At 40.7% G+C, this 13,635-nt stretch overlaps 1 protein-coding gene across 3 annotated transcripts in view; it reads right to left on the bottom strand.

The window, feature by feature from the left end:
- Positions 1 to 4,510: 4,510 nt before the first annotated feature.
- The window catches only part of ahsa1b (AHA1, activator of heat shock protein ATPase homolog 1b), a 44,759-nt gene continuing 35,634 nt past the window's right edge, over positions 4,511 to 13,635 (bottom strand). For all 3 annotated transcript variants that reach the window (XM_043697066.1, XM_043697067.1, XM_043697068.1), the window contains one exon: positions 4,511 to 7,050. In XM_043697066.1, coding sequence (XP_043553001.1) covers positions 6,878 to 7,050 — 173 coding nt within the window. In that variant the 3' untranslated portion in view covers positions 4,511 to 6,877. The remainder of the gene's footprint in view (positions 7,051 to 13,635) is intronic.

Here is a 13,635-nt window from a genome sequence, read left to right as displayed (position 1 = left end):
CGTGCCAAAGCGTGTGTGAACACAACTTGCAAAAACCTTGGTTTTTTAAAAAAAAATTAATCAAAGTTAAGAACATTAGTAACATTTCCTAATAGAAATGATCACTGAAGCAAAACTGGTGAAAGCTGTACATTTTATTAGTGCCTTTCTGGTTGGAATTGTTTGTGGAGGTGAAGGGCTTATGCCCGAAACATCGATTCTCCTGCTCCTCGGATGCTGCCTGGCCTGCTGTGTTTTTCCAGCACCACATTCTTCAACTCTGGTACTCCAGCATCTGCAGTCCTCACTTTCTCCTAGTATCCCCACCGACCCCTTGTAAACTTAAGGCAATCCCATCTCATTCTCAGAATAGTTACAGATCTGACAATTTGATGAAACCGAGAAATAGGCAGCCATTTGGGCCTGCTCCATCATACAATGTGATAATGGCTGATTATATGCTGTTCTTGCTTTCTCCCCAAACATTTTGCCTTTAAAAACTACATTTAACTCCTTCTTTAGGACACTCAATGTTTTGGCCTCAGCTGCTTTCTGTGGTAGAGAAATCCACAGGCTCACCACTCTCTAGGTGAAGAGATTTCTCATCTCAGTCTTAATACCCTATTCCTTGTCCTTAGGCAGTGACCCCGGTCATGAGAATTGAACTGTTTTAGTTTCTGAAGTGTTTACGCAAGGAGACTTTGGAATCCTCAAGTGTTAGGCCACCAAAATTGTTAAAGTTTCATGTCTGTGTACTCAAAGGAATTGTATTCAAATCTCCATGACCCAAATTAAATAGGAAGTCAGTGAGTTATGACAGCAGTGAAATTTCTCTGGAATTAAGTATCTGTAAAAAAATGGGGGAAAAATGCTAAAACTTTGTTTTGCTATTGTTGTTAATGTCTTTCTACCTGTGGTATAAATAATAGCTAATTGGACACAAAATTGGCTTGATGGTAGAACGCATAATGGTACTAGAGTGTTGTTATTCAGACTGGATGCCTGCGACCAGTATGCCGCAAGGTGTGTTATGTCCACTCATGTTCACCATTTATAACAATGATTTGGATGAGAATGTAAGAGGTTTGGTCACTAAGTTTGCAGATTACACCAAACTTTGCAGCAGACAGTGAAGGTGATTTTCTAAGAGTACAATGAGATCTTGATCAGATGGGCCAAGTAGTAGTAGATGGAGTTTTATTTATTTAAATATAAGGTGTTGCATTTTGGTAAGGCAAACCAGGATAAGATTTGTTTGTTAATGGTAGGACCCTGGGGAGTGGTGTTAAATAGAGGGACCTAGGGTTGCAAGTTTAGTTTCTTGCATGTGGTGTCATAGATAGACAGGGTGCTGAAGGAAGTGTTTGGCATGCTTAAGAGCACAGTATAGGTGTTGGGAATGTCATATTACAGCTACACATGACATTGATAAGATTACTTATAGAATACTGCATGCATTGCTGGTCATCGTGCTGCAGGAAGGATGTTGTTAAACTGGAGGGTTTGGGTTAGGAGTAGCTGGACAAGCTTGGACTTTTTTCCCCTTGAGCATTGGAGGCTGAGGGGTTACCTTATGGAGGTTTATAAAATGAGGTGGTGAATAGCTAAGGTCTTGTTCCAAAGCTACTGGAGTCCAGAACTGGAGGGCATAGGTTTAAGGCGACAGGGGGTGTATGTATGGAAGCTGCCAGAGGAATAATAGAGGTAAGTACAATTATAGCTGTCCTTTGCATATAACCTTTCCAAATGTCTTAAATGTTATGAACCAAATGGCAAATAGGACTAGTTCAGTTTGGGATACCTGTCAGCATAAACAAGTTGGGCCAGATGGTTTGTTTCCATGTTGTGTTTACTGTATGACTCCAATAGCTTTGCTTTCTTTGTGTTGCATAATTCAGCTCAGTTGTTCAAGATCAACAGCTATCACCATAACTAAAAATAAAATTGTGATCAATCAAAATGTTTCATTGAGATTTGATTTATGACCCCAGTTGATATTGCTGAACAATTGTTTCAATGAGATTGTCTTGTTTTTCTCAACTCCCAGCAGAGTGGTTTCCCACCAGCTACTGTGACAAGCGGTGTACGGTGAAATCAGTAGAAAAAGCAACAGTGCTTCCCAATATCTTATGCTTGTTGCAACAGTGGGAGAGTGGAAACAGTTCGCAGTATCTGATGAGCAGCACCATGCACCACTCAGTACATGGGGGCAGTGAATCTCTCACCTTGGGCCTTTGCCCCTTTTGCTTGGTACGCACTGCTGTGACCATGGGTTTGCAGCGCAATTATGCGGCGGAGCAGAGAACATGGTGAGTATGGGAGCAGCAACATGCAGAGCTAGCCCTTTGGAGTTGAATATGGGTCATTATTCAAGTCTCAATGAATTATCTTGATGATCACTTTTTTAAAAAAAAGTTATGGTGACAGCTGCTGTTGATGTTCTTCAACAATAGAGCATAATTATGCAACACAAAGAAAGCAAAGCTATTGGAATCAGTAATGCAACATGGAAACAGAGAGTTTGGCCCCAAGTTATCTATGGTGAAAGGTTTGTCTGTGGGGTTACTCATCACCTCTCCTGTGTTATACATAGTGTATTCCATCACTCCTCACTTGTGTCATGTAGACTGTAGAATTGCTTGCTGCAGTATTTCTAGCCTGAACTGCTCTTGTCAGTGTTTATGTGGTGAGTCTAATTCAGTTTCTGGTCAATAAGTCCCAGGATGTGGAGGAATTCAGTGACAGTAACACCATTAAATGTCAAGGGACAGTGGTTAGATTGTCTCAACCTGTCATTTGTGGTAGGACGATTACTTGCCTCTGGATGTCATCCAGATCCTTTTGCACTTGAACATGGTCAGCTTCAGTATTTGAATTATCACAAAAGATGAACTTTGTGTAATCATCATGTATCCTGGTGGCTAGTTTTCTGTATGTTTGTCCAATGTAGTGTTTATTACAGTGCTTGCAAGGTATTTTGTCAATGACATTAGTTTGCTTGTTGTCTGTATAGAGTTGTGGGGTATAGGTAAAGTAGTGTTACTTCTGCAATCATAATTACTTGTGCAATGTAAATGAACTCACCAGTATATAATTGTTTCAACCAAGAGCTGAGTCAACAAGAATGAAAACTGAAGGAAATAATTGTTTTTGTGTTAGCTAAAATGTGCATACAAGAATGAAATGTGCCTGTAAACAATGGTAGATGTTACAGACAAATAAGGTGCTGTGAGGATGTAGGTTAAGCCAGATATGCTTGTACAAACAGTAGTTATAAGCATCTGTTTCCCACTTCCGCTAAAACAAAAAAAAACCCCAATTAAAAAGGTCATAAGGTTCAACATGGTTGAGGAATGGGAGGAAACAAGTAAGGGAAACCGATGGCAGTGAAGGAAGATATACCTAACAATGGACCACAGCAGGATGTGGTGAAATGGCTAAGTAAAACTTATACTTTTGTTATGCACAAGGCCAGATAAGGCAAGATATAAACAATAGTATGGGCACTGGGTTTGGAGTAGTGTATCCTATAAGATATGTACTCACTAAACTCTGCATGTCTATTTTAGGCACCACACTTGCAAGCGTATAAGCATACTGATTGTTTGCTTCAGATCTTGTCTCAGACTGAAGTTATTGAAGTGAGTGAGCTTTGTTTCTCACAGGGTCTTTCAAATTAATCAGCTGCTGTTTTAATGTATGGTGGGTTTGTGGGCTACCACGATGCCAAGGAGTCTGAATAGTCTGACAGTCATTTCCGATAGGTCTTTGATGTAGGGGAGAGTGGTTAGGATACATTGTCAACTAGTTACAGACATAACCCACTCACTTTACATACTGATGAGGAAGGACACCACTTCAACAGGGACATCACATCAATCCGAGGATAGGCCAAACAGAGGCACACACAAATTCCTAGAAGCATGACATTCCAATCGGAACTCTAGAAACAAACACTGACTTGGATCCCATTTACCACCCCATGGGAAATGATGTCACCACAAAATGACACCACCAACCCACAGAAACCCAAACAAATAGGAAGCAGGGTACACCACCAGTGCTTCATCCAGAGGTTCCCTGAAGAGGTTACCTCGTAGGGTGTCAAATGTTTGAAAACGAACCTTCCAGCTCAGCGAGCAAACCTACATCCACAGTTGAGCACAGAAATATTTACTAGAATGATTCCAAATATGAAAAACTTCAGTGAAGTTGTTGGGACTATTCTCCTTGGAGAGAAGTAGCTGAGGGAAAATTTGAGAGAGAGAAGGTTCTCTTACTTCTAAAAGGAAGAAGATCAAGAAGATATAGATGTAAAGTTATATGCAAAAGTAATAAAGGTAAGAGAAAAAATTCTCAGCAAGTTGTTAAATCTACACCATTCTTTTGAGCCAAGACTCATGATTATTCTCATGTTATCCTTTATCAGAATCCTTCTCCCTTCACACTAATTTGTAACCAAAAACCTAAAACTATGCTTAAAACAATTAATTGGCACATTCAAGACACTGGAAATCTAGGCACACAAATGTTAAGTAGAAATTGTATTTAATAAAGTTAGTTGTCACAGTGTCATATGTACATGGGAATGGACAACCAACCTACACCTACTGTTCAGACAATTCAGTATGTTAATCAAATATCTACCAATCCACTGTTGCCAACTCGAGAGCAGGCTTAAAAAAACTTTAGTTCCACAAAAAGCACAATGCATAAGTCACCCGAATTAAATCTTGTAGTTTGATCCAATCAATCTGAATAAACCTTTCTCACAGAGTTGAAAGGCACACAACATAGTCAGCAATTTGTGGAGAGGAGGAGATATCTTGTTTGTTTTGAATTGCAATCAACTCCTGGATAATTTGCCCCAGTCTGCTGTCAGCTGGAATAAAATGGCTGTTCACCTGCAATCTTTTTTTCAAAAAAGTTGCTGTGGAAATCAAGATGAAATGACAAAAAGGAATAATTTTGGCAAGACAAATAAAAAGGGAGTTACCTTTTACCCTCCATACTAGAAAAATCTGATGAGAGAGGGAACAGACAATATTATTACTAACTGCCATTAAAAACTAAAACATGTAGATGATCTGAAATTGCTGAACTCAAATTCCAAGTGCAGAAAACTGTCAAGTGTGCAATTACTTTGCACTATAACCCCTGCTGTCACTTAATCTCTCCCAACCACCTCCCATAGGCAATTGTTACTCTAGCTCACCTGCTACTCATCCTCTACTTGATTAAAACTATTACATATCCAACTTTTCTTCCCCCAGTTGATTCTAAACTTTTGTTTTCTCTCCACATGCGCTGTCAGACCTGCTGTGTATTACCAGACTTTTCTATTCCTTTCTAATATTTACCTAGATTTCCTTAAAATGAATTGATGCTACTTGCTTCAAATGCCACAGATTTATCTCAAATTTTCTGAATTTCATTGTTGAGTACCTTATATTTGTAGCACCTAGTTCTTTCTTCACGATCCAATTTAACAGTGAAATCAAATTTCCCTAGGACATTGCTAGTTGATTTTAAAATGCAATTCTTTCCAGAGTTTCACTTAAGTTTTCTCTTTTCCACTCACACCTACCTCCACTCTAACTCAATTCCTCTTGCTTTATGTTCCTACTTAACTCAGATTTATTTTCAGTGGTTTGTTTTTTTTTTCAAATATTGAACCTCAGTACTCTGGAGATTTTCAAATGCTGTACTTCCTTCAGCCTGTCATTATTAGCTCATACTTTCAGCAAACTGCATAATTCTAATTTGAAAGGCAAATTTAAAAAAAAACATGCACAATGCTCTGCTCTAGCATTTCCAATGCCAGTATCAAGACTACCTATTCTATGTGCTCATTAGTTTTTTTTAATTTCAAGCTGACTTTTGAGGGAAAAAAAAAGTGTTAAATTAGGAAATCTGAATATTTACTCCCTTGCAGTTCTTTTGAAAGATGCAGTATTGCCTGTTATGGAATGAAAACAAAACAAGTTTCACAGTTTTGCAAATAGTTGCTTTGATGGACTTTCATATGATTTAAAGTTTGTAAGTGGTCCAATTCAATGAACTCATAACTGAAACCCAACTGAAAAGTTTTTGCTAGACACAGCAATTACATTAGAACATACGTAAAGCACCTAATCCACCAGTCATTTAAAATAATTACATTTGACAAAAACAAACCATCAGTAAAGTTTTTCTTCCACTCCTAGCTTTTATTTGATCCTGTCACTGTCACATTGCTATACTGAGTTTATCAGTGAACAAGCATCAGATGCAAACAGATGGTTGGTTTGAGATCTGCTTTTCTTGAATAGCTGCAAAAAGGTAAAGGTGCCCTTTTCAGATTTTGGGAGTAGGCAAATACCACAGATGAAGGCAAATACTGCACATGGAGTAAAAGGGAATGAGAGATTTATGGTTTGTAGGTGAGTTAGTGTGGTGGTGGGTGGGAGAGGTGGGGGAAGACAGGAGGAGGGGAGGGGGAAAGGGAGGGGCAGAAAGCAGAAGTAAAACTTAAGGGAAGGCAAGAAACTTCTTTAATCTCTCATTTGCTCTTCATGTACTCAATCCACACAAACATGAAAACTGAAAGTATGTTGCAATCACTACTGGTGATGAGATCTAGTCTTTTACACATCTCTACAATATAGTGGAAAATTCTCAGATCTCAATTTCACAATTGACACAATTGACTCTCATTCTTTCCCATTCTAAGGCTGTACTTAACTGAATGGAGATTTTTGGCTGCTGGAATAAAAAAAGGACATTCTTTTGAAAATATCCACTGTCATAGTTGCAGGTTAGCTTAACTAACAGAATGAACAGAACAGTGAAATGAACAAAGGTCTAAAGCTTTTCGGTATTCATAAGTTAGCTAGGTGTTTTCAGATAGATCATCCCTTTAAAACAATCGTACATTGTATCCAAAAGTCTGCTTAATGCCTTCAAAGTAGTAACGCTGCCACCCTGATTTCGTCTGCTCTTCCTCCCCCACTGGGACACCTTTGCACTCCACTTGAAGTTCTGTTCCATCATCCTTGCTGCAGAAACTTAGTTTTATAGTTGCATAATGTTCTGAAAATAAGGTAAAATCACAATTACCAAGTTTTTCAACAATCAGGCAAAATTAAACTTCAGATTTGAAAATCAAAATCAAATGAAATAAAGTAAACCACAATTACATAATGCATTTTAAACATGCAATAATTTAGCTTGTGGTACACAACTTTACATAGAAAAACCCCCAATACACTTTGCAAATGCAAACGCAAACCAAACAAAAACCCGACAAAGGCAGATTGCATTTATCTAAATTAAATTCTAGGTTCTGAAATTTGGAAAGGCAATCAGGGCAGGACATATACACTTAATGATAAGGTTCTGGGGAATGTTGTTGAACAAAGAGACCTTGGAATGCAGGTTCACAGTTCCTGGAAAGTACAGTGGCAGGTAAATAAGATAGTGAAGGCAGTGTTTGGTATGCTTTCTTTTATTGGTCAGTGCATTGAGTACTGAGTTGGAAGGTCATGTTGCGGCCGACATTGGTTAGGCCACTTGTGGAATACTATGTGCAATTTTGGTCTTCTTCCAATAGGAAGGATGATGTGAAACTTGAAATGGTTCAGAAAGGATTGAAGGATATTGCTGGGGTTGGAGTGTTTGAGCTGTAGGGAGAGGCTAAATATACTGGAGCTGTTTTTCCTGGATCAAAGGCTGACGAAGGACCTTAGCGATTTATAAAGTCATGAGGGACGTGGATAGGGTAAATGGACAAGGTCTTTCCCTGGGCTTGGTGAGTCCACAACTAGATAGCATAGGTTTAAAGTGGACTGAAGGGTCTGTTTTCATGCTGTATATCTAAAACTGAAAATGCAAGCCCTAAAGCTCAGTGTCAAATTTAAAAGAGGGTCTTCCTTAGGAGAGGAAACTAATTTAAAAAGATGGAATTTTAACCTGGGATAAAAGGCAGCTGAAGACCTCTGCCTAGAATTAGAGTGAAGAGATTTTAGGGTGCAAAACAAAAGGCCTGAAGTAGATGTGGCAGCAGTTGCGGTGGTTGGGAGCAGAGAGCTGCCTTTTTAAAAAACACTGCAGTCCTTAGGATATGGAGACAGCAACAGTGCACAAAGACTAAGTTCCAGGATTTTGACCCAGTGAAGGAAGACACATTATAGTATGGCTTGGTGGGAAATTTGCAGATGGTGCTTCCATGTTTCTCCAGCCCTTATCTTGAGGTAATAGAATTTGAGTGTTTAGAGGCTGTTGGTGGCACCTCAAATGTGTTACTGCAGTGCAACCTGCAAATCATACACATTCTTTCGATTGTGGTGGTGAAAGTAGTGAGTGTTGACAGTAATAGATGCTGGACCAATTAAGTAGGCTGCTTTACTCTGAGGGATGGCAAACTTCTTTAATCTTGAAGTTGCACTTATCCTGGCAAGTAGAGTGTACTCCATCACACTGTTGACTTGTGCCCTGCAGATGGATAGGGTTAGGGAATGAGGTGAGGAATTGCCTGCTGCAGGATTACAAAACATATCTGTTCTTGTAGCCAGAGTATTCATATGCTAGTCCAGTTCAGTTTCTAGTCAAATGGTGATCCCCAGGATGTTGCTTGGAATGCAATTCAATGTCAGGAGGCAATGGTTCAATTCTCTTGTCAGAGATGGTCATTGTCACCACCAGCGCAAGATAATGTTTCTTGCCACTAAGTGTGGATACTGGCCAGGTCTTGGTGCAGAGGTACACAGATTGCTTCAGTATTGGAGGAGGAGTTGTGGATGATGCTGAATACAGTGCAGTGTGCATCCACACTCTGACCTTGTGATAGAATGAAAATCATTAAGGAAGCAACTAAAGACACTACCCTAAGAAATTAGAATATTTACTCCCTTGCAGTTCCTTTGAAAGATGCAGTATTGCCCATTATGGAATGAAAACATAAGTTTCACAGTTTTGCAAGTAGTAGCTTTGATGGACTTTCATATCAGTTAATGTTTGTAAGTGGTCCACTTCAATGAATTCATAACTGAGAAACTCCTACAGTGATCAGCTGAGGTGATTGACTATCAACCACCATAGAGGTAAAAACAATGACTGCAGATGCTGGAAACCAGATTCTGGATCAGTGGTGCTGGAAGAGCACAGCAATTCAGGCAGCATTGACATTTCGGGCAAAAGCCTTCATCAGGAATAAAGGCAGAGAGCCTGAAGTGTGGAGAGATAAGCTAGAGGAGGGTGGGGGTGGGGATGGAGTAGCATAGAGTACAATAGGTACCTGGGAGCCACTGATCCAGAATCTGGTTTCCAGCATCTGCAGTCATTGTTTTTACCTCGTTGATTTTAACCCTACTGCGAATCCTCTTGCAAGGATGCCTGCCTTGAAGAAGTTTTCCTCCTCTCTCTACAAGAATCTCAGGGAGTCTCTCTCCCACTGCAACTCTTATCTCTCCACGCTTCAGGCTCTCTGTCTTTATTCCTGATGAAGGGCTTTTGCCCGAAACGTCGATTTTGCCTGTCCTCGGATGCTGCCTGAATTGCTGTGCTCTTCCAGCACCACTGATCCAGTATCAACCACCATAACCATCTTTAATAAAAGAAAACTGAATGCTGGAAATGAGAGCAAAACAAATTGCTGAAGAAACTGAGCAAGTCTGGTAGCATCTGTGCACAAAGTAATAAACAATGTTTCAAGTAAAGTGACCCTTCTTCAGAGTTATTAGCAGTAGGGAAAAGTGGCATATATGCTGAGGAGGGTAGTAGTACAGGAGAAAGTACAGCTGGAAATAAGGACCACAAGTAGATGAAAAAGTGCTGGTTGTACTGAAATGGACAAGAGTGTGGGGGGTGGATAAGTGTACAAACAAAACTGGCATTCAGGTACTAAAATTATTGAACTCTACTGGCCCTGCAGCCTCCAGGGTTTAAAGTGGAAAACAAGAAGCTGTTTCCTCCAGCTTGTGCTAAGTTTTGTCGAAGTACTGCAGCAGGCTAAAGATAGAAACATTGGTCATGGAACACTGCTAATAAGGGAAGCAACTGTAGCTTAGGGTCATTTTTTCCAAACAGAATGTAAGTGTTCCACAAAGTGGTCGCCTAATCTGTGTTTTGTCTCCCAAATGTAGAGGTCACACTGAGCAGTAAATACAATAGACTAGATTGAGTGAAGTGCTGCTAAATTGCTGCTTAACCTGGAAGATGTCTGGGGCCCAACATTTCTGCTGCAGTCACGGAAGGTGTAACACCCGCCTGGTTAATTCTACCATCCGTCTGGAGCCTTAAATAGTGAGGAGTGTGGAATTAAACAGGCGGGTGTTACACTTTCTGTGGCTACAGCAGATGTGTTGGCTCCATACATCTTCCAGATTAAACAGCAATTTACGTGCACCGCTCAATCTAGTCCACTGTATTCGCAGTTGACAATGGTTTCCTCTAGATGAGGAAGACGAAATGAAGATTGGGCAACCGAACGCAAAAATCATGTCAAGCTTTCAGTTCCCGGTCACTTCAACACATTGTTCCATGGCAAGTCTTTCCATCTCAGGGCGACTGCAGTGCTTGAGCAAAGGTCAGTGTAAGCTGGCAAAATAGCATCTCACTGAACTTCAACATCAAGTTCAATACTTTCTTTTAGTCCCTTACACACCCCACATCTGTAACAATACAGGCTGCTTTCAGAACAGGCAGTTGTTTCCCACCAATTTATGGCCTCCATCATCAGCTTTTCTTTTATTCAAGCTTTATGGTCCTCAGCACAAACACCACTTTTTCCTAGCTACTAATAGTTTGGGAATAAGATGAATGGATCCGAAAGTGTTAACGCTGCTTTCCCTCCACAGACAATGCCAGTCCTGCTGAGTTTCTCCAGCTTTTTTTTTCATTTGCTTAAACAAGTATGCGGTTTTGGAAAACGTACAGGGTGATGGACTCAGGGGAACGTAGCACGAACAGCCAAGTTTCTGATACCGAGACCAGCTCTAATGTAATGGAAGGAAAACTGTGATAGGGACTCTCTAGTCAGAAGCAAACAAACAGATGTTTCTGTGGCTGACAGTGAGAGATCAGAATGGTGTGTTGCCTCCCTGGGCCAGGATCAAGAATATCTGAGTGTACAGAATATTCTCAAAGATGAAAGGGAACAGGAGGCCATTGTGCACATTGGAAATAACGACACAGGAACAAAAAAAAAAAAGATTCTGAAGGGAGAATATAGGAAAGTTAGGCAGGAATTTAAAAAGGAGGTCCTCAAGGGCAGTAATATCTCGATTACTCCCATTGCTACTAGTGAGTGCAGGAATAGGATAGAGCAGATGAATGAGTGGCTAAGGAGCTGGTGCAGGGGAGAAGGGTTCACATTTTTCGATCATTGGAATCTCTTCTGGGGTTGAAGTGACCTGTATAAGATTAGATTGCACTTGAACTGGAAGGTGACAATATACTGGCAGGGACATTTGCGAGAGCTGCTCAGGAGGTTTTAAACTATTAAGGTGGGGGAAACCAGGGAGATAGTGAGGAAAAAGATCAATCTGAGAATGGTTCAGTGGGAAAAGGAGCAAGTCAAACAAACAATGCAGGCAGGAAAAAAGAATTAGGTAAATTAAACTGCATTTATTTCAATGCAAGAAGCTTAACAGGGAAGGCAGATGAACTCAGGGCATGGTTAGGAACATGGGACTGGAGCGTCAGAGCAATTAGAGGCATGGTTCAGGGATGGACAGGATTGGCAGCCTCATGTTCCAGGATACAAATGCTGTAGGAAGGATGGGGGAGGGGGCCCCCGAGACACAAGGTGGAGTGGCATTTTTGATAAGGGATAGCATTAGGACTGTACTTGGGGAGGATAGTCCTGGGAATATTTACAGGGAAGTTATTTGGGTGGAACTGAGAAATAAGAAAGGGATGATTACCTTAGTGGGATTATACCATAGACCCCCAGCCCAACAGTTAGCAAGAAATTGAGAAACAAATTTGTAAGATCTCAGCTATCTGTAAGAATAATAGAGTGGTTAAGGTAGGGGATTTTAGCTTTCCAAACAGACTGGGCCTGCCAGTGTTAAGGATTTAGATGGAGAGGAATTTGTTAGCTGTGTACAAGAAAACCTTCTGATTCAGTATGTGGATCTATCTACTAGAGAAGGTGCAAAACTTTATCTACTCTTGGGAAATAAGGCCGGGCAGGTGACTAAGGTGTCAGTGGGAAAGCACTTTGGGGGCAGCGACCATAATTCTATTAGTTTTAAATAGGTGATGGAAAAGGATAGACTGGATCTAAAAGTTGAAGTTCTAAATTGGAGGAAGGCTAATTTTGACATTATTAGGTAAGAATTTTTAAGAGTTGATCAGGGGCGAATGTTCACAGGTAAGGAGACAGCTGGAAAATGGGAAGCCTTCAAAAGTCAGATAACGAGAGTCCAGAAACAGTATGTTCCTGTTAGGGTGAAAGGCAAGGCTGTTAGGAAATGCTGGATGACTACAGAAATTGAGGTTTTAGTTACAGTATAAAGGCAGTAGGAGTGTACTTAACAGGGAAATCAGGAGAGCAAAAAGGGGACATAAGATAGCTTTGGCAAATAGAGTTAAGGAGTATCCAAGGGCTTTTACAAATACATTAAGGACAAAAGGGCAACTAGGGAGAGAACAGGACCCCTCAAAGATCACCAAGGCTGCCCATGTGTGGAACCGTAGGGAATGGGGGAAGATACTAAACTCGTATTTTGCATATGTCTACTGTGGTGAAGGATACGGAAGATACAAATGTGGGGAAATAGATGGTGACCTCTTGAAAAATATCCATATTACAGAGATGATGGTGCTGGATGTCTTAAAATGCATGAAGGTGCATAACTCCCCAGGACCTGATCAGGTACATCTAGAACTCTATGGGAAGTAGGGAAGTGATTGTTGGGCCCCTTGCTGGATATTTGGAGCATCGAGAGTAACAGGTGAGATGCCAGAAGTCAGCTAACGTGGTGCCACTATTTAAGAAAAGCTAGTAAGGAAAAGCTAGGAAACAATAGACTGGTGAGCCTGACATCAGTGCTGGACAAGTTGTTGAAAGGAATCCTGAGGGACAAGATTTACGTATTTGGAGGGGCAAGCACTGATTAGGAATAGTCAACATGGCTTTGTGCATAGGAAATCATGCCTCACAGACTTGATTTGAGTTTTTTGAAATAGCGAAGAGGATTGATGAGGGCAGAGTGGAGTACGTGATCTATATGGACTTCAGTAAGGCATTCAACAAGGTTCCTCATGGTAGACTGACTAGCAAGGTTAGATCACATGGAATACAGGAGAACTAACCATCTGGATACAGAACTGGCTCAAAAAAGGTAGAAGACAGAAGGTGGTGGTGGAGGGTTGCTTTTCAGACTACAGGCCTGTGACCAGTGGTGTGTCACAAGGATTGGTGCTGGGTCCACTATATTCTGCCATTATATAATTGATTTGGATGTGATTAAGGAGGGTACAGATAAGTTTGTAGATGACACCACAGTTGGAGGTGTAGTGGGCAGCGAAGAAGGTTACCTCCGATTACAACGGGATCTTTTGACCAGATGGACTGAAGTGGCAGATGGATCTGAATTTAGATAAATGTGAGGTGCTGTATTTTGGAAAGGCAAATCAAAGCAGGATTTATACCCTTAACGGTAGTGAGTG

The sequence above is a fragment of the Chiloscyllium plagiosum genome, chromosome 10, assembly GCF_004010195.1.
Source record: "Chiloscyllium plagiosum isolate BGI_BamShark_2017 chromosome 10, ASM401019v2, whole genome shotgun sequence".
Taxonomy (NCBI): Eukaryota; Metazoa; Chordata; class Chondrichthyes; order Orectolobiformes; family Hemiscylliidae; genus Chiloscyllium; species Chiloscyllium plagiosum.
Note: the sequence above shows the minus strand (reverse complement) of the source record. Positions and strands in the feature narration are given on the sequence as shown.